Below are 21898 nucleotides of genomic sequence, written 5' to 3' on the forward strand. Positions count from 1 at the left end.
TGTAAACTTCAGTGATGCTAAGAAGTTCTTAACATGCAGTGGAGTAATTCCACTGCAGCCTCTCTCTTTCTCTCTAATGACTACAAAAAACTGTGGTCAAAATTCAAAAAGAAACTACCTGAGGACTCTCAAAGGAACACAAGCAGGTAGATTATGAAAGAGAGTGGTAATTTGGTGAAGTGACCCACATGAAAACAAATTTTCCAGTTTCTTTTTCCTTTTTTTTTTTTTTTTTTGAGACAGTCTCGCTCTGTTGCCCAGACTGGAGTACAGTGGCGTGATCTGGGCTCACTGCAACCTCCATCTCCCAGGTTCAAGCGATTCTCCTGTCTCAGCCACCCAAGTAGCTGGGATTGTAGGCATGTGCCACCACACTCAGCTACTTTTTGTATTTTAAAAGAGATGGGGTTTCACCATGTTGGCCAGGCTGGTCTCAAACTTCTGAACTCAAGTGATCTGCCTGCCTCGGACTCCCAAAGTGCTGGCATGAGTGACCGCGCCTGGCCTCCTTTTTCTTTTGCTGTGTTGCCCTGAGGGCCAACCCTGATCTAGAGCTGAGTAGCACCAGTGGCACGAGCAGCTAAAGTCAGTAACATTAATTGACCAGTTGTTTAATGTAGAGAGCACTAAATAGATCCTATTAAACTTACTGAGGAAGCTGAAACATAGACACAATAGAAAGTCTGTTTTTCTGGTCAGAGGAATCAGGTAAGTGGAACCCTGTTGGCCAGAGAATGGTAGGGAGTCTTGGAGAAGAGAGAGCTTGGAGAAGCGGATACCCTAATTCTGCATATGAATTTGCATATTCCTGACTTACCCCAAGCTTTAAATGCACAAAACAGACCCAAATAGTTTTTTATTTTTTGTTTTCGAGACAGGATCTCATTCTGTTGCCCAGGACAGAGTGCAGTGATATGATCATGACTCACTGCAGCCTCGACTTTCCTGGGCTGAGGTAATTATCCTGCCTCAGCCTCCTGAATAGCTGGGACTACAGTTGTGCGCCACCATGCCTGGATTTTTTTTTTTTTTTTGTAGAGACAGCGTTTGCCATGTTGCCTAGGCTGGTCTTGAACTCCGAGCTCAAGTGATCCGCCTGCCTTGGCCTCTCAAAGTGCTGGGATTACAGGTGTGAGCCATGGCACCCAGCCAACCCAAAATGTTGAAAGTAAGATTTGAACTATCATCAGAGTCTCAGGCTAGACCCTGAGTGGCACGTTCATGGGTCCAGGCTTAAAGCAGGAAAGCAAAGGCTTTTGAGAACTGAACTGATGTTGGAACCACTGTATAAGGTGAAACAGAAATTGCAGTTTGAACCTAACTAGGTTATATGCTTGCTGAAATAAACAAACCAAAAAGCTAGTGTTCTTCAAAGGATTATAACAAGACCCAGGACTCAGAATTTATACAGCATAATATTCACAATGTCCAGGAGACAACCTAAAATTATTTGACATATGAAGAACTGATAAAACATGACTAAATATTATGGGAAAAAGCAATTAATCCATGCCAGTCCTGAGATGGTCCAGATGTTAGAAATATCAGATAATTGAAAGCAGCTCTTATAGCGGTGCTTCATGAGGCTAACACGCTGGAAAAAATGAAAAGGTAGAAATCTCAGCTGAGAAGTAGAAACTATAAAAAAGACTAAAAAATACAATAATCTGCAATGAAAAATTTACTACATGGACTCCATAGCCAAATGAAAGATATAGGAAAAAGTAAATTAACTTGAAAGTAAACCATTAGAAATTATTAACACAGGGGAAGACATGCTCTCTGGAAGCTGGAGTGTGCAGGCTGGCCTGGCACAGCCATGCAGCTTCTGGAGTTTCTGTTGGTTAGAGATTCAGGACTAGCTTGGCGGGCAGTTCAGGCTTGGAGGTTTCTCTTATAGTTGCATTAAATATCAGATGAAGCTACAGTCATTAGCAAGCTTTACAGGAGCCAGAGGATCAACTTCCACAGAGGCTCACTGACATGGATCACTCATGGCTGGGTGTCGGCAGGAAACCTCGGTTTCTCTCTATAAAAGCCTCTCCACAGGATGGCTGGAGTATCCTCATGGCATGGTAGCTGATTCCCTCAGAGGAAGAGGTCCAAGAGAGAACAAGACAGAAGTCATAGTGACCTGGTTCATTGAAATTATGGCTGTCACCTCCACAGATCACATACACAAGCCCTGATTCAATATGGAAAGACCGTACAAAAGCACAAATAGGAGGAGAGGATCATTGGGGGCCATCTTGGAGGCTAGCTATGTCACACATTATCTCTGAAATTGCTATTTTTTAATTTTGAAATTTTCAAACATACATAAACGTAAAGAAATTGGTATAGTGAACTCCCATAGACCCATCATTCATATTCAGTAATGATCAAGGAAATGCCATCATTTTATTTTGTACAAATATCCCTGAGAAACATGCTCTTTCCACCTCCAGCCTTCATCTAAACATCTTATACTAACTTTCTTTAGATTTCAGTATTCAGGCCCTCTCCTTCTCTTCTCTTTCTGGTATGTTTATGAGGTAGAGGCAAGACCAATACAAAGAAAGAAGGCCCTTTATGCTGGCCATCTGGGCTTTTTCAGACATCCTCTGAAACCTAGGCAGAGTCTCCGAAGCCTCAACTCTTACACTGTGTGCACCCACAGGCTTAACACCATGACCATGTGGAAGCCACCATTGTGACTTGTACCCTCTGAAGCAGTGGCCTGAGCTGTACCTGGGCCCCTTTGAGCCATGGGAGGAGTGGCTAGGATGCAGGGACTAGTGTCCCAAGGCTGTGGAGGGCAGTGGGGCACTGGGCCTGGCCCATGAAACCATTTGGTCCTCCTAGGCCTCTGGGCCTGTGATGGGTGAGGCTGCTGGGAAGGTCTCTGAAATGCCTTTGAGGCCTTCCACCACCCTCTGGTGGTTTTGGCTATTAGCACTTGCCTCCTTTTTACTTAATGCAAATTTCTGAAGTCTGCTTGAATTCTTTCCCTGAAAACAGGCTTTTCTTTTCTACCATTTGCCAGGCTGCAAATTTTCCAAACTTTTATACTCTGCTTCTCCTTTAAATGTAAGTTCCAACATTAGGTCATTTCTTTGCTCATGCATATGAGCATAGGTTCTTACAAGCAGACAGGCTGCTTTGCTGCTTAGAAGTTTCTTCCACCAGGTACCCTAAATCATCACTGTCAAGTTCAAAGTTCTACAGATCCCCAGAGCAGGGGCACAATGCATTCAGGTTCTTTGCTAAGGCATAACAAAAGTGACCTTTGCTCTAGTTCCCAATAAGTTCTGCTTTTCCATCTGAGACCTTGTCAGCCCAGCCTTTACTATTCACTATCAGCACTTTGGTGACAACCATTTAACCAGTCTCCAGGAGTTCCAAACTTTCCCTCATCTTTCTGTCTTCTTCAGAGCCCTCCAAACTCTTCCACTCTCTGCCCATTACCAAATTCCCAAGTTGCTTCCACATTTTTAGGTATCTTCATAGGAATGCCCCACTCTTCAGTCCCAATTTTCTGTATTAGTTCGTTCTTGCATTGCTATAAAGAAATACCTGAGACTGGGTAATTTGTAAAGAAAAAGGTTTAATTGGTCCACAGGTCCACAGGTTGTACAGGAACCATGATGTTGGTGTCTGCTCAGCTTTTGGAGACACCTCAGGAAACATAATCATGACAGAAGGCGAAGTGAGAGCAGGCCACTTCTTACACGGCAGGAGCAGAAGCAAGAGAGTGAGTGTGGGAGGTGCCACACACTTTTAAACAACTAGATCTCATAAGAACTCACTACTGTGAGGACACTACCAAGGGGGATGGTGCTAAACCATTTATGAGAAACCCATCCCCATGATCCAGTCACCTCCCACCAAGCCCCACCTTCAACACTGGGGATTACAATTCATCATGAGATTTGGATGGGAACACAGATCCAAACCATGTCAGTAGATCTAGGGTGGGGCCTGATATTCTGCATTTCTTTCTTTTTCTTTTCTTTTCTTTTCTTTTCTTTGCTTTGCTTTGCTTTGCTTTGCTTTTTTCTTTTCTTTTCTTTTCTTTCTTCCTTCCTTCCTTCCTTCTTTCTTTTTCTTTCTTTTTTTTTTTTTTTTTTGACAGAGTCTGACTCTGTCACCCAGGCTGGAGGGCAGTGACGCCATCTTGGCTCACTGCAATCACCACCTCCCGGGTTTATGCAATTCTCATGCGTCAGCCTCCTGAATAGCTGGGATTATGGGTATGTGACACCATACCTGGCTAATTTTTGTAGTTTTAGTAGAGATGGGGTTTCACCATGTTGACCAGGCTGGTCTCGAACTCCTAAGCTCAAGTGATCTGCCCACCTTGGCCTCCCAAAAGTGTTGGGATTACAGGCGTGAGCCACTGTGCCCAGCATACTCTGCATTTCTTTCTTTCTTTGTTTTTTTTTTTTTTTTTTTTTGAGGCAGAGTCTCGCTCTATCACCCAGGCTGGAGTGCAGTGGTGCGATCTTGGCTCACTGCAAGCTCTGCCTCCTGGGTTCATGCCATTCTCCCACCTCAGCCTCCCGAGTAGCTGGGACTACAGGTGCCCGCCATCACGCCTGGCTAATTTTGTTTTTGTATTTTTAGTAGAGACGGGGTTTCACCGTGTTAGCCAGGATATTCTCGAACTCCTGAGCTCAAGTGATCTGCCCACCTCGGCCTCCCAGAAGTGCTGGGATTACAGGCGTGAGCCACCGTGCCTGGCCCCATACTCTGCATTTCTAACAAGCTAACAAGATGGTGCCAATGCTGCTGATCCACAGACCACACTGTGAGTAGCAAGAGTCTAGAGCTGTGCTGCCCAAATTGGTAGCCACCAGCCACATGTGGCTATTTAAATTAATGAAAATTAAGTAGCGTTATAAATTACTTCTTCAGTTTCCCTAGCCACCCTTCAAATGCTCAAGAGTCGTGTGGCTAGCTACCCTACCGAATAGCACATCATCACAGAAAGGTCCGCTGCATGGCAGTGGTATAGAGAATTGACTCATAGTAACTCTCCTACAGCTGCTTTTTAGACCAGAACAATTATTTATTCACAGCAAAAGAAGACCTGGGCAGGGTAAACAGCAACAGGTTACTTATAGTATTTATTTCCCCTTTCTGGAACGGACAACCCAGTGTTCCTAAAGACAATATGGAAGGTTGTTTGGTTAGCTCAGCACTTGAGCAAAAGAGGTTGGATATGTTTACCAGATTGTGAGAATGGATGAATTGCTTTTCTTCACACTAGAAGTATATTTCTCTTAGTAACTAGTATTGGGCATAAGAATCAGGGCTGAGAATGCTGGGGGAAAACGTCCTATTAAGCAACTGCCTTTTGGCTGGATGTGGTGGCTCACGCCTGTAATCCCAGCACTTTGGGAGGGCAGGGTGGGCGGATCACGAGGTCAGGAGATGGAGACCATCCTGGCTAACATGCTGAAACCCCGTCTCTACTAAAAATACAAAAAATTAGTCAGGCATGGCGGCATGTGCCTGTAGTCCCAACTACTCTGGAGGCTGAAGTGGTAGAATGGCCTGAACCAGGGAGGCAGAGCTTGCAGTGAGCCGAGATCACGCCACTGCACTCCAGCCTGGGCAACACAGCAAGACTCTATCCCAAAAACAAAAACAAAAACAAAAAAGGAGCTGCCTTTTGACTCCTTTTTAAAGACATAATATTTTGTCTGTTTACATATCTGCTTGTTCATTAGAATGTAAGCTCCTTGAGAGCAGGGATTTGCTCTGGATCTAACTCCTATTAGGCATTCAAAATATATCTGTGAATTAATGAATCAATAATTGTATCAGATTAGCCTATTTATTATATGTTAGTCTTCCTCAATGCCTTGTGGAGGGATAAGGATGGAGCATGATTCTTGGGCTTGGATGAGTCACAGATGTATAGTGGCTGTGTGACTTTGGGTATTTCACTTCATTCTGCTAAATCTCATTCCATTATCTTTAAAATAGGGATAGCAATAACACCTAAGCTTGCTTTAGAAAATTATTTTGAGGATCAAATGAGCTAACAGTTGTGAAAATGCTTTGTAATTTATAATTATTATCTTTAAAAAACCCTAGTTTTTTGGATAAGAGAGTCTTTGGTCTCAATGTTAATATACGTACAGATCACCTTGCACAGGTGTCTGCCTTGTTCTTGCATTCTAGGGTATTGACTGTTTGGAACATCTACTCATATTTTCAAACTGTCCCTCTCTGGGCAACTAGCTTTTGTAATTTACAAATATTTACAAATGTTTAACAAATTTAAAAGTTAAAAACAAATTTAAAGAAATTATCCACACGGAAGTACAGGAGAGAAAAAAGATTGAAGAAAAAAACGAGCGTCAGGGAACCACGGGACAGTATAAACAGGTCTAACATTCGTGTCATTAAAATCCAGAAGGAGAGGAGATTGGGCACAGAAAAAATATGTAAATTAATAATTGCCAAAACTTCCTATTATTGGATAAAGATATAAATTTACAGATTTAAGAGACCTGTTAAACCCAAACAGGATAAACTCACAGAAAGGCATGGCCAGAAAAATCAAACTGCTGTAAACCAAATGTAAGGGAGACCTAGTCTCTCCCCAGATCAAAGAAGAAAAAGAAAAAGAAAAGTAAAGGTGAAGCAGTATGATATACAGTAGTCCTGGGCCACAGACATGAGTTAACAAACTTTTTTTTTTTTTTTTTCTGCATCTCTTAGAAATTTTGCTCCTTGAAGTCGCCATGTAAGCATAATTACAATTTGTTTTTGTGCTGTCAAAAGGGCATATGAGCGATTTTCTTTCATGTGAGACTTGTAACTGAACCAATATATTCTTAGGTAGATTTTCAGTAAGTAGTCATTGGAAAATGCTCTATTTTTAGCCTTTAAAAATAAAGTCAAAACCTCAAAATATCTGTTTTAGGAGGGCGTATTCTCTTAATCTTTTTATTTTTCATTCTAGAATTGGGCAACACCTTATTCTATAAAATAGAACATAGCAAACTTTAAGGTCAAAGAGACGTAGAATTTGATTGTGGGAATTTTATCAAAAATGTCAAGGTTCAAAAAATTTTACCAAAGTAGGATCACAGGTTGGTGTGAAATAATAGTCACTTATCTCAACTAGAGTGATAATTAAATGGCTTCAAAAGGCAAATGCGGAAAGTTATATAGTTGTAGAAAAACCTGAGTTCTTTATTAGAGAGTTTTCATAAGTGATCACAGTGATCACATAGAATAAAGACAACATGAAGCACAGGGAATCATCTTGATAAAATGCAGAATCTTTGTTTTTTTAGACCAATTACCTAACAGGTAAAGGAAAATCTTTCATTATTTCCAAGAAAACTAAATATCACATTTTTATTATCTAATGTCTGGCTGGTTGCTTATACAGTTACTGTATATGTAAAGTGAGACTCATTCATTTTGAGTTTCTGTATGAAGCTTTGCCAATTAAGCAAGAAAATGATCATTTTCCCAGTAGGTTTTACTTTAGTATGTCAAGAGGGTCATATAACCAGTGTCTGAGGGAAAAAAATTGAAGCTGAAAAATATGTTTTTGGTTATTTCTTTCAATAAGTAAGCATCTTAAAATTTGGATTGCCTACAATCACATGACTAAAATTAATTAAATTAATTACAGTCACCAATTATAAAGCAAGGACAATTGAATATAATGTTAATTTTAAAATAGCTATCATATGTTATTTTTTCCCTTTTTTTTTTTTTTGATACAATCTCTTGCTCTGTAGCCCAGGCTGGAGTGCAGTGGCGTGATCTTTGTTCACTGCAACCTTTGCCATCTGGGTTGAGGCGTTTCTCATGCCTCAGCCTCCCGAGTAGCTGGGATTACAGGCATATGCCACCACGCCCGGCTAATTTTTGTATTTTTAGTAGAGATGGGGTTTTGCCATGTTGGTCAGGCTGGTCTCAAACTCCTGGCCTCAAGTGATCTGTCCGCCTTGGCTTTTTAAAGTGTGGGATTACAGTTGTGAGCCACCACACCTAGCCCTTCTTACTTTTCTTAATGAGACATACACGAATTTCCTATATCACTTTTACCGGTTATAAGAATTCAAATTTGGTCACAATACTGGTATCAGGTAACTTAGAAGACTCAATTTTCCAAAATAAATTATTTGATACTCTAATTTTTAGGGATTTGGTAATAGATAATAAGTTTAATGGTATAAGTTTAAAAATTTTATTTTTATAGCAAGAGTGTGTTATGATAGTGTTAATTTGGTATGATTGTTGTAATTAACACCTATCTGACTTCAGGTGTTAATGGCTAAAAGACTTTCCTTTTCTCATTTTTATGTTTCCTAGTATTTCTCTGAAGTCTATTAATTTAGTATTTGTGGACTTTCCTGCACTATTGACCTGTTGTATTCTAATAAACTTTTATCTACTTTTATAAATAGTACAATTAACACCAAAAGGTGATGAAAATGATAAATAACAGCTTTGGGTTTTCGTTATTATTGTTGTTATTGTGGTTTTGAGATAGAGTTTCACTCTGTTGCCCAGGCTGGAGTGCAGTAGCGCAATCATTGCTCACTGTAGCCTCAAACTTATGAGGTCAAGTGATCCTTCTGCCTTGGCCTCCTAAAGTGCCCCAGGTTTTAAGTTTTCTCTTCCTTATTATTTTTTCAGCTAATTCAACTTTTAAGCTCAGTATCAGTGTTCTGAAATGTTTTTGGTAGGTATTCTTTATGAGGATGACCCTTACCTCCTTTCGCCACTCCCAGGGATGATGGAAAGGTGTCTCCTCCACTACTGTACAGATCCTGCAGCAAAAGCAGTTTTTGTCCTTTGGAGCTAAAAAGTTGGCAGCTATATTGATGTGAAGCCAATCTTTCAAGAATAATTGAGTAATCCATCTCGAATGAGGAAATATAAGAAAAAGATTCCTCCAAATGGAATGAGAAAGGAAGAGGGAAGTTGAGAAGTTTTAGAACTGTTTGAGCAAATATGAATGCCCTTTGTATATGGTCACAGAAGTAGATTGTGGCTTAGCTCACCTGATTTTGTCTGTTTTTCTAGTTGATACTAATCGTTGTTATTACATTAGTTTCATAGAATTCATTGTGTTCATTCTAGCCACCATATCGTGTGGGCACATCTGACAAAACTGAATGTCTTCATCTTGTTTTCAGCTAATGGTCAAAAGCCATTCAGTAAAACTCACCATTTGGACTGTTATAATTCACCTAATAAGTTAGTTGGATATTTTGTTTGCTAATTGAACATAAAATGCTGAAGATATTTGCCCATTTCTATTTGTTTAAAATAAATTTTGTTTGCATGTTGAATTTTCTCTTACTGTGCATCTTTTATATGTGAGCACTGTTTTTCTGCACAGTTTTGAACTTCAAGGAGCAGAGTGGTAGAAAATGTGCAGACCCTCAAAATAAGGTCTAGACATTGGATTTTAATTTTTAAATCTCTCCTCTCAGTATCTGATGTTGTTCACTTTTTATATAATGTACAGTCCCTCTATGTCACAATTAATACTTGATATTTATGTTACACAAGATAGACTTTTGTTTAAATCTCGGTACTTGGAGAGTTTTCTCAATTTGATATTAGGGCTACAGAGAGAATTTGTTGAAGTGTTAAGAGAAATACATACTAATTTATATTTTAACTAGAGGTTATCCATGCTCAAGGATTTATTGTGTGCTTAGTGACATGTAATAATCAAGGTCATATAGAACCCTGAAGTTGAAGTTGCTTGTATTTCTGTAGTGTGCACATGTATTTGAGACCTTCTTTAATAACCTTCCCAGAAGCTCAGGGCATGCTGACAAAACTCTATGCTTCTCCAGTTTATTTTGTGTTTATTTTATTCTTCAAATAAATGGTAGTTTTTTTGGGAAAAGGTCTATACTGTAGCACTGTGCAGTTTTATAAGCCTCTTGGGATTTGCTCTTGCCCCTTCTAATACAAGGCAATGTGAATAATTGGAAGAGGTTTAGAGCTGATTTTCTAAAGTGTGTTTTGGTAGAATACTAATTCTGTAGATTGTTAATAGATATTATATGGGATTAAAGGGGTTGTATTATTAAATAAGTTTGGGAAGTACAGGATTAAATAATATTGAACATGTTTCTTTTGTGGAGGGCTTTTGAGAATTTTTCTTACTGCAGTGTGCTTCGTGAATTCCTAAAAGAGGAATGGATCTACAAAGATTTGAAAAGTCCAGAAACATAGGATAGAACTTACATTTAAGTACATTTACCATTGTTCTTGTGTTTACAGAGTTTTGGGCATTTATACTTTTGTTTGCTTTTTTCAGGTTAATGATTGGGCCCATTGTTAATTTTAAAGGTACTTCTTCTGAAAGGTATCTGAAAGTTGAATAAAAATATTGAGCATATATAATTGGAAATGTAACTAACATATTGTTTAAAAATACATTCATCCTATCTTTCTTTCTCGTGCTCACTGTATACTGTATAAGGTTTCTCAGTTTTTTTCACTGGAGAGTATTTTTCATATGGATCATTTTCAGGAACTAAAGTTCCGTGTAACCTACTTTGGAAAACATAGATCTGGCTCTAAAATATTCTTCAATTTGACTATATCATGAAGTGTTCAGTTTTCATAATAGTTAGAGAAGAGATATTGCAGAAATTTGCTGTGTCATATTCACTGCTAGATTTTGGTTTGATATCATTATCCCAGTTCTGCCAATTACTAGTTCTGTGACTCAGCTTCAGTTTTTGCATCTACAATGGAGATAATAATAGAAGTTAATTAATTTTAAAATGTAGTACTGTAAATTAAATTTTTGTTAATTAAAAAAGTTTTTAAAATTTTTTTAATACCATTATAAATGTAAGGCCAGTCACGGTGGCATACCTTTTGGGAGACGAAAGCAGGAGGATTGCTTGAGGCCAGGAGTTTGAGACCAGCCTGGGCAACATAGTGAGACTCTCTCTCTACAAAAAAATTTAAAAATTAGCCAGTCATGATGTTATGTACCTGTAGTCCCACCTACTCAGGAGGCTGAAGTGGGCGGATCACTGGAGCCCAGGAGTTCAATTACAGTGAGCCTTGATTGTGCCACTGCATGCCAGCCTGGGCCACAGAGCAAGACGCTGTCTCTAGAAAAATAAGTAAGTTTAAAAGTGGGAGGGAAATTGGCTAAGGTTATTGCTAAGGAAGATGACATCTTAGAGATTCCTAGAGTGAATCATTTAGTTTTAAAGATTGATCACATTGTTTATTGATTTTGTTAAGCAAAGTATTTTGTAGTAAAGATACTTAATTGTACAAAATATCACAATTTGAGTTTTCTGTCAATTATAATTTTTAAAATGACATTTATTTAAGATGAATGTTTTAAATTATAATAATACCTGTTCACAGTTGAAAATTAAAAACTATGCAGGAGGGTGTAAAAAGCAAAAGCCCCACCACATTCTCTAATCTGAATCCACTAGATGTGTAGAAACCATCCCCTATTTAATCTGTCATACTTATTCCCCAGCTGTAACTACTATTAACAATTTGTAAGAAGTATCTTATGCCAAAGTCTAACTTCTTCTTTTTTTGTTTTTATTTTTTGTGGTGGAGCTGTGAGTTCTTTGGAATTGTGAACATTCTTTTGAAATATGGAGCCCAGATAAATGAACTTCATTTGGCATACTGCCTGAAGTACGAGAAGTTTTCGATATTTCGCTACTTTTTGAGTAAAGGTTGCTCATTGGGACCATGGAACCATATATATGAATTTGTAAATCATGCAATTAAAGCACAAGCAAAATATAAGGAGTGGTTGCCACATCTTCTGGTTGCTGGATTTGACCCACTGATTCTACTGTGCAATTCTTGGTAAGAAATTCTACCATAGTGGGGCTTACCCTTTTGAGTGAATATTCTACCTTTAATTTCCTTCAGTTGAGATCCCAGTGTTTGGAGAAGGGTGTATCTGTGTTTTGACTGTGATGGCTGAATTGGGGTGAAGGAGTTGGTGGCTGCTAATAGTGAGATTGAATTTAAGCACAGAGTCCTGGGAAAAGATAAGAGGTGACTGGAAGGAGGTATGAGGGGATAGATGCCAGTGAGCTCTTCTAAGAGGGTTATTTCTTTGACTTCTGGGCATTCCTCATGCTTCTCTTAAAATGCCTGTAACAGAAGAAAGAATGCTTGGAGCTGCTTTGGAGATTTCTGTTGTCTATCCCTCAGCCAACCAGACTGAATACTCCTGCCCTACAGCATCCTGTGTATTTGAAATTTGTCACTCTTAATAAATACTGATTTCTGAAGTATCTGAGAATATAGTTTGTTTACTTCAGGTAGTTTCTCAGAAGGGCAGCCGTCAGTGAGAGATTATACAAACGCTGAGTCAGAATTTTTTGGGGGGCAAGAAGACTCTATTAGCCTCCAGCCTTTGCAAAAATTGTTAGTGTCCTAAGACAAGTAATTGTAGAAGCGAGAGGACTCTTTTGGCCTGATAATTCAAGTCAAATGAGAAAATAAAATGGAAGTCTTCAGGAAAATAGAGGACCTGTTATTTTATAGAATTTCAATAAAATATCTAGAAGTCTTCACTTTTGTGTTTCAATTCTCACCCCGCGTGGTGTCTGTCCCTAAGGCACTCATTTTCTTCTTAGACACACTCCTTGTGTTCTTCTACCAAAGCTATTAACTCTGACTCGATATGACTTGCCCAGTACTTTCAGCCTTCATGCTCCTTTCTGGTTTCTAATTTATTTATTTCTTTAACCAAAACATAGAAACTGTCCGATACCTACTGCTGTGGTTTGAATGTGTCCTCAAATTTCAGGTGTTGGAAACAATCCTCATATTCATTTGTTGATGATATTTGGAGGGGAGATATTTGGGAGGTAATTAGGATTAGATAAGATCATCAAGATGTTGCCCCAGTGATGGGACTGGTGGGTGGCTTTATAAGAAGAAGAGAGACCGGAGCTGGCATGCTTTGCTCTCTCACCGAGTGATGACCTCTGCCATGTTATGACACAGCAAGAAGGCCCTCATCAGATGGGCCCCTTGACCTTGGACTTCCCAGTCTCCAGAACTGTAAGAAATAAATGTACTTTCTTTATAAATTACCCAGTCGCAGGTATTGAGTTATAGCAACAGAGAATGGACTAAGACAGAAATTTGGTACTGAGAAGTGGGGCTGTTGCTAATAGCGATTACCTAAAAATATGGAAGTAGCTTTCGAACTAGGTAATGGGTAGAGGCTGGTAAAGTTTGGAAGAACAGTCTAGAAAAAGCCTATATTTCCATAAAGGGAGTGTTAGGGGTGATTCTGGTGAGTGCTCATAAGATGAGAAGACAAGGAAAGTCTGAACCTTCTTAGAGATTACTTAAGTGGTTGTGACCAAAATGTTGATAGAAGTATGGATAGCAAAGGCCATTATGACAAGGTGTCTCAGATGAAAATGAGCAATACCCTGTTGGAAACTGGAGTAAAGGCCATCCTTGTTATTAATTAGCAAAGAACTGGGATGAACTGTGTCTATGCCTAAGGACTTTATGGAAGGCTGAATTTAAGAGTGATGAACTAGGATATCTGGTGGGAGAAATAACTAAGTAGCAAAGCATTCAGGCCGCTGCATGGCTACTTTTGGCCACTTATAGTGAGATGTGAGGGCAAAGGAATGACTTAGGACAGAATCCATAATTAGAAGGGAAGAAGAGTAGAATATTTTGGAGAATTCTCAGGCTGGCTGTGTGGAAAAGAATGAAAGAGAATTTTCAGGAGAGGAACCCAAGGTTGTGACTAGCAACCCTTTGCTGAGCAGATTTGTACAAATAGAAGGTATCTTCAAGACAATTAGAAAAAAACCTTGAAGGCATTTCCAGAGATCTTTGAGGCTGCCCCTCCCATCACAGGCCCAGGGCTCTAGGAGGTCAGAATGGTTTTCAGGAGGATTTGTGGGGTGGTACTAATTCTGCAGGCATGTAGAATGCAAGAGCTGTAGGGGCATGGATTCCTCCACCTAGATTCCAGAGGTTGTTGAAAACAGTCTGGGGGCTCAGGCAGAGACCTGTCCAGGGGGAAGAGCCACTGCAGAGAGCCTTTCTAGAGCAATGCCCAGTGGAAATGGAGGATTAGAGCTGCCACAAAGTTTCTATCAGGGCAATGCCTAGAGGACCCATGGGAGCAGGGCTGCCATGGAGACCTCAGGACTGTAGAGCTACCAGCATGAAGTGCCATCTTGGGAGAGCTGAAGTCTGGGCAAAGCCATAGGGGTGCCATAGGGGTGGAACTGAGCCTAGCAAAGTCATGGGGTGGAGCTTCCTGAGGTAGTGGAGGCTCAGCCCCCACCCCAGTTTATCCAGGAAGCCTTGATGTGGAGTCAGGGAAGATTATCTTGGAGTCTTAAGATAATCCTCTTGAATTTTGGACTTACCTGGGTCCTATCACTCTTTGCTTCTTGGATATGTCTCCCTTTTGGAATCGGAATGTTTGTCTTACACCTGTCCCACCATTGAATTTTGGAAGTAGATAACTTGTTCGATTTCACAGGCTCACAGCTGGCAGGAATTTAAGGTGAATTATGCCTTGAGTCTCATCCCCCTCAGATACCAAAATCCATGTGTTACTGGAAAGGGGTCCCAATGTAGACCCCAAGAGAGGGTTCTTGGATCTCATGCAAGAAAGAATTCAGGGCAAGTCTATAGAGTAAAGTGAAATCATGTTTATTAACAAAGTAAGGGAACAAAAGAATGGCTATTCCATAGGCAGAGCAGCAGCACGGGCTGCTGAGCTGCTTATACTTATTGTTACTTCTTGATTACATGCTAAACAAGGGGTGAATGATTCATGAATGAGTTTTCCAGGAAAGGGGTGGGCAAGTCCCAGGACTGAGGCTTCCCCCCTTTTTAGACTATAGGGTAACTTCCTGAAGTTTCCATGGCATTGGTAAACTGTCATGGGGCTGGTGGGAGTGTCTTCTAGCATGCTAATGTATTATAATTAGCATATAATGAACAATGAGGATGACCAGAGGTCACTTTCATCACCATCTTCGTTTTGATGGGGTTTGGCCAGCTTCTTTACCAAGTGCTGTTTCATCAGCAAGTTCTTTGTGACCTGTATCTTGTGCGGACCTCCTATCTTATCCTGTGACGAAGAATGCCTTAATTTCCTGGGGATGTAGCCCAGTAGGTCTCAGCCTTATTTTACCTAGCCCCTATTCAAGATGGAGTTGCTCTGGTTCATATACCTCTGACACATGGATGCTCGAGTCCCTTATATAAAATAGCATAGTATTTGTGTCTAGTCTATGCACTTCCTCCCATATACTTTGTCATCTCTAGATTACTTATAATACCTAATGCCATATAAATGCTATGTAAATAGTTGTTGTACTGTATTTTTAAATTTGTGTTATTTTTTATTGTTGTATTGTTATTTTTCATTATTGTTGTTAGTATTCTCAATCTACCATTGGTTGACTCTCAGGATGTGGAGGGCTATCTATAGTTCTTTTTTTTTTTTTTTTTTTTTTGAGACTGAGTCTCGCTCTGTCGCCCAGGCTGGAGTGCAGTGGTGCGATCTCGGCTCACTGCAAGCTCTGCCTCCTGGGTTCACGTCATTCTCCTGCCTCAGCCTCCGGAGTAGCTGGGACTACAGGCGCCCACCACCGCGCCCGACTAATTTTTTGTATTTTTAGTAGAGACGGGGTTTCACCGTGGTCTCCATCTCCTGACGTCGTGATCCACCCGCCTCGGCCTCCCAAAGTGCTGGGATTACAGGCGTGAGCCACCGCACCCGGCCCTGTAGTTCTATTACTCGATTTTAGTCATCCTGAATCCCTTGCATAACCTGAGGGATTTGTGCCAATTTTTCTTGCTTCTTCCTGCTCCTAAATTAGGAAAAACCTAAGCAGGGGGAAAAAAATCAAACATTGCCTATTTTCCTTTCCTCCCCAGCCAACTAAATGGACTACTTGTAGGGAGAAGGATTTATTTAGCTTTATTCTCTTAGAAGGCTTTGTAATTTATCCCCCCTTTCCCCAATGCTGATACAGCTCCCCCATTTTCCCCCACTTGTGAACAGTTGAGAATTTTTGTCGCAATAAGCCATTGGGTGTGTGCTGTATTTATCGGATATGTGAAATAGAAAAGAATTAAGAACTAGTAAAGTGGAAACTATTTTGAAGTAAGTTGTAAAACTTTGGGTATTCTGAATGGAGAATGCCAATTACATGTTTTTTAATCCTGAGGAGTAACTTTGGTTACTTTATATTCATTTGAAAAAATACACTGGAAAATTTAACTTTAGCAATGAAAATGCTTAACATGGTCAAATTTTTGTTCACTGATCTTTTATTGAATGGGTAAAGCCAATGTTTACACTGCATATGATAAATGTTTTGCTTTCTTTGATCAAATTTACATTCAAAGAGCCATTATAAGAAACATTCTATAAAAATTCCAATATGTTGTTAAAGTGGATTTTGATTGTTATTTATATCACATGTAGGTCTGTTGCTTAATCTTTGTCACGTAAATTATAAACGTATTTTCTGGGTATTGCTTGTCTTAAACAGTCTTGAAAATGTATCTGGCTGAATAATTGCCTGTCACAGTATTTAAATGCAAGACTTTAAGTCTACCTCTGCCTGTGCACCCCACTGCCATTTAATGGGAGAATAGAACGTAAATGTCATTTGTGCATTTAATTGATTAAATGTCACTCGTTTATGATTGTACAACTGTTCTATACAATGTAATGGTCACGATAGTAAAGTAACAATACATTTTTAGTGGCATTATCAGTGTTGGTAAAATAAACTCACCGTTAACTAAAACTGTGCAAACAGATTTACTTGTCATGTATATGTTCAGATAACTGCATAAAAATGACTTTCTATTTGGTCACAGTAAGACCTAAAGTGCATTAAGGCAGAAAAATGAAATCATTAAAAAAGAAATAAAGAACCAGAACTAAGTAACCTTTGGTTTGGGACCCCTAGAAAGTCAAGGAAATTGTTTGTCTTTGGATGTATTTTATCATTTCATTTATCCTCAGTATTTCTGATAAGTTGTGATTTCACTGAGATATGCTGAGAAATAAAATGTTTTCCCAAGACATCTGTGCTACACTTTAAATTCTTCCTTAGATGTTTGCATATTGGAGAATTAAGAATTTGGGAAATAATTTTCATAATCTTTAGTCCATCATTTCAAAGATATTTTGACTCCAAATTACCAGAAGCGTCTTTGAGATGATAAGCTTAGATTGTTATTCAGTTTATCTTCTTCCCTTTTATTTCCTTTCCTTCTTTAGTTGTTGTTGCTCAGTAATATCTCCAAAGAGGTGACCTTGAGAAGAATTTCTGTTTTGGTAGTAATTACCAGAAGCCCTAGTGACTTTTTTTTCTCCAACCATTGTGATGGTAGGGGGGTGTCTAATTGAATACAGGATAAGTAATCTTGTTAGGATTTAGAGTTCTTTTAAAGGTTTGACTAAATTTTAAAGCTTCTAAAAATATAATAGTGAAGTTTTCAAATCATTTCTGGTAATACCAATTTTTCATATAATACTTTATAGTTTTAAAAGTATATTTACTATGTTATCTCATATTATTTTCACATATAGTTCCCTGAAATGGGCAGCTTATGTATTATTCTCATTTTAAAGAGCAGGAGCTAGAGCTTAAAGAATTCAGGCAACCTGTTCATAAGTAGCAGAAGCAGTATTAAACATCAAGACTTTTCTTAAGCCAGTGCTCTTTCCATTAGGTTTCAAGTGCTTATAAATTTTGGGTTAGCCTCTTTTGAGTGGGTTGGTAGGGAATCTGACATTATTTTGAAAGAACAGAGGAAGGCCTGTTTGGAACCCCTTCTTTCAGTCCTTAAAGACTAGTCTTATTCTGTTATATCGTTTAGGGCTGAATTTATAATGGGGGGAAGGTTCTTAGAGGAGAACAGCTGTGCATCCCTGAGAGTTGGGCAGAAACAAGCCATACTTGTACACTTGTACACTCAGTTTAGGGATAACTTGGGGTGTTTGGGCTTTATACTTTTAGGATTATTAAATTATATGTCTGTAAAGATGGTCAATTTACATTTGGCAAGATAGTCCAAATGGGAGGAAATAATGGCAAATCTGCTGATGTCATTGGTGCTGTCACCCATGAGAAGGAAAGTTCCTACTCTCTCTGAGGTTCCTCTTGTCATCTCTTAGACAGCTACATAGAAAGTCAATTCAGTTAATAGGAACCTGTAGATGATTCGTAGTATCCGCTGATCTTGCCTCTAGTTACATAAATACTTAACATGCCCTGGTTTTCTGTCTGCCCTCCTCATTGAGATTTTGTAAGAAAAGGTATATGGTGTTTGTTTCAAGTACGAACCCTTGGCATGTTTTGTTTCTAATGTCATATTAACATCTTGCTAACATAGGATTGACTCAGTCAGCATTGACACCCTTATCTTCACTTTGGAGTTTACTAATTGGAAGACACTTGCACCAGCTGTTGAAAGGATGCTCTCTGCTCGTGCCTCAAACGCCTGGATTCTACAGCAACATATTGGTAAGAAAGAATAACTTTTAAACACACTTCACTGCTTTTCCTTCTCTTGCTTCTCTAGCTGTGTTGTAATTTTAAGTGATAAGATTCATTGGCAAACACAAATTAGACATAATTTGCATTTTCTTGTGTGAGGAAAAGATGGGGTTGTTAGGGAGATGGCTAGTAATTCCCTTCAGTAAAAATCGTATCTGATTTTATAATCTTAGCCTAAGGAACATATAAAGAAAAGCAGATGTTTACTGATATTTTAATTATATGATATCCTTTTATTTTTAATAAGGATTATATACACAAAAGTAGGTCCTAAAAATCTGCTTATTCTGTATATAGCTTGTGGTCAGAAAAATGCTAAACTTAATTTTTCTCTTTGGAATGTCTGTGGAGTTATGTTCTCTGTGTAATATTTTATCAAATCTAAAAGGAAATGTAACCACTCTTTATACCTGTCGTTACTGAATATATACCAGTCTGTTGGTATGGTACAACTGTGGAGATAAGCTGAGTGCACATTCTGTGAACTGGTTGATATTTTAAAAGACTATTCTAGAGCAAAATTTCAACTTACCTCACTTAGAAAAATTCTTAACCTAGTTGAAAAAAATGAAAGAACACACAGTGGGGGGAGATTTCACACAAGGAACAAGTTTAAATTGAATATAACATATGCAAAATATCCCTATTTACTTTTTCAGATTTATTTTGCTTTGACTATATTTTGTTAACCATATTATATGTCTTAAGTTAGGAAAATTGTTTCTTCACTGCTATTTTTACATGAAATGTAACTCTTCATAAAACATTTTGGATAGGTTTTTAACAAGTGAACTTATTCATATGTAGAAATGTGTCTTCTAATTTTTTGGAAAATTACATTTAAGTAAATTTTCTCAATCAAAAACAGACATTCAGGAAAATAGGCGTTTGAACTGAGGTGTATTCAAACTGTTAGAGAGGTTTCTGTTAAAGAAAAATAATTCATTTGGAGTCTTTGAGCCTTCTAGTATAGAATTTCTTTAATGATAATGTTGGAAAACTCACTCTGTGTAACTCTTAATGTTGAGAATTGCATCTGCTTTTACTAATTATGTATCTGCAGCAGTAGAGAACAAATATCTATTCAGAACACATAAACTATGGAACAATGGATTTGAGAACAAAGAGTCAAAAGAGGGAGCATATGCCAAATGGGAAAATTGTTGCTATGTATCAGTTAGAAAGGATATGTGAGAGTTTACCCTGAAGACCTTAACATATGGCAAGTTTGTCCAGATGAAGGTAAAAATTGTGCATGAGTACTACATTACCCTGCAGTAGACAAAATCCATCAAGGGCTTCTTGTTTAATTAAGTACTAGGTAGAGCTTATGTAGGGTAATAATCATCATCTATTGAGAGATTTTTATTTTGGCTGAAGATTCAAGAAAGCCTTTCACAGAGGCTTTTTCTGAGCTAATGTATCTAATAATTTTCTGGTTTGTTTCTCTAGCCAAGCCCTCTTTTCTTGTTTCCAGTCTCATATATCCAACTATCTTTTGGACATCTCCATTTGCTGTCTCACATCTTGACATATGCAAAATTGAGCTTACTATTTTTCCTACAAATTCTTCTGTTCTGTCTCTGTTTCCTGGTTCAGGAGGTGAGGTGGTTTGGGAGGGCTATTTACCAAGAGAGCGAGTTAACACTGGAAGCTGTTTGTTATTTCATCCGTAGCGTAGGGGTGATTTTTGCCCCCCGGTAGATATTTGGCAATGTCTGCAGACATTTTTTTGGTTGTCACAATTGTTAGGGATGCTATTGCCATCTAAGGGGTAGAGGCCAGGGATGCTGCCAAGCATCCTACAATGCACAAGACAGCCTCCTACAATAAAGAATTATCTGCTACAAATGTCAGTAGCACCGAGGTTGAGAAATCCGGATCCATGGTGACTCTTGTGTTGTCCTATCGTGGAAAGGCTTTTTATCCCTCTCCTTGTTACAACCTGCTTGGGGAAAGCTTGTATTCTTCCTCCTACTTACATTGGTCTCTCAGGGTATTCTTTGGTGCTTCCTCTTCTGCAGATAGTAGGTACGATTACAATGCTGGAATTTTATTAAGACTGGGAGACAAACTTAGTTGCCTGGCTTTCAGATGGGATTGTGACTCTCTTCCTTTCTATAATTCAGGGCTCTGTTGGGGGCACCCTTTTCTCGTCAGTTTTCAGGATACTCAATTTCTGTATGTTGGTCATCGGGACTCCCTCCTTTACTGGGATTTTGAGCTACAGGATCTCTGGTAAGCACAAGCATGATCAGGGTTTTAATACTAATGGGCACGAGCCTAGCAGGACAACTCTTTGATTAACCTCTTTACAAAACTGACCTTCCTGCTTTTACCCCTCTTCCTCCAGTAACTTATCATGATAGTAACAACCGCTGCCTTGTCAATATATTAAAAAAATTTTTTTGAAAAGATACCTCTTGCACCTCTGCCACTGTTAGTAAACTCTTAGATAATTCCTAGCTTCCTAGCTCCACTCAGTATTCAGTATCTATCCCTAGGGAAAGATTTTTCTCCCATTTTTTATTTGAGCCCTTTTCAAGTCCTGGAGATGCCATGTACTTGGTCAAAATTATTCTTTCCTCCCCTTTTTCCTCCCTAAGTAAGTAGCAACTTGCCATGGTAGTTTATAAACAAAAGTAACAACGCATTTCTTGCTTCTTATCTTTTAATCATTGAGTCAGATTTGTCTTCAAAAAGTTTCTAGCATCAGAAAGGAAATGTATACCAGGTAAAATTTACTGAGTGGTTGCAGTTTCAGTAACAATCTTTTAATCAAGTACCTCTTACATACCTCTTAGAAACATCAGCCTAACCACATAGCAATAGATGTCTTACTCAAAAAATTTGCCAACTCCTGGTCAGGTCTAAGTAATTAAATTCTTATGGATAAAAGCACTTGGCTTTAGTTCGTCTTGAACCTTTAATGATTATATATATATAATTCTATCCAGAGTGTTAAATGGATCTGGATCCTACAAGGGATCCTTTAAAGGACCCCAGGAAACTCTCTTGATCTTTTTATTTCAGTGTTTCCCTGCTTTGTTCTGAAAAGGATTTACAACAGTTTAATACATATATATTATCACAAAACAGTAAAACAGAAATTAAAAGTAGAAGGAAAAGAAAAATGAAAAAAAAAAGGTGGGGGATAGATAAAAAATGGAGTCAGGGAAAGCGTAGCAATGGGAATTTGATACTTGTCTATGGATAGGCTGTACGTTTGGCTCTGAGCTCTGTTGTCATTGACACTAGGTGACAGGGTTCGTAAAATAAACCCATTCCTCAGAATAGATTTTCTTGGATGCTGTTACAGCTTCCTAGACAATGTC

General features: G+C 38.7%; 1 protein-coding gene across 12 annotated transcripts in view; it reads left to right on the forward strand.

The window, feature by feature from the left end:
• The window catches only part of ASB3 (ankyrin repeat and SOCS box containing 3), a 273478-nt gene that overhangs the window by 143523 nt on the left and 108057 nt on the right, over positions 1 to 21898 (forward strand). For 9 of the 12 annotated variants that reach the window (XM_055240430.2, XM_063618033.1, XM_055240433.2 and 6 more), the window contains 2 exons: positions 11584 to 11841; positions 18400 to 18530. In XM_055240430.2, coding sequence (XP_055096405.1) covers positions 11584 to 11841; positions 18400 to 18530 — 389 coding nt within the window. Of the gene's footprint in view, positions 1 to 10300; positions 10349 to 11583; positions 11842 to 18399; positions 18531 to 21898 lie in introns of all 12 variants that reach the window. The other 3 variants (XM_063618034.1, XM_063618036.1, XM_063618035.1) reach the window with 1 other exon arrangement.

This window comes from Symphalangus syndactylus, chromosome 14, assembly GCF_028878055.3.
Source record: "Symphalangus syndactylus isolate Jambi chromosome 14, NHGRI_mSymSyn1-v2.1_pri, whole genome shotgun sequence".
NCBI lineage: Eukaryota > Metazoa > Chordata > Mammalia > Primates > Hylobatidae > Symphalangus > Symphalangus syndactylus.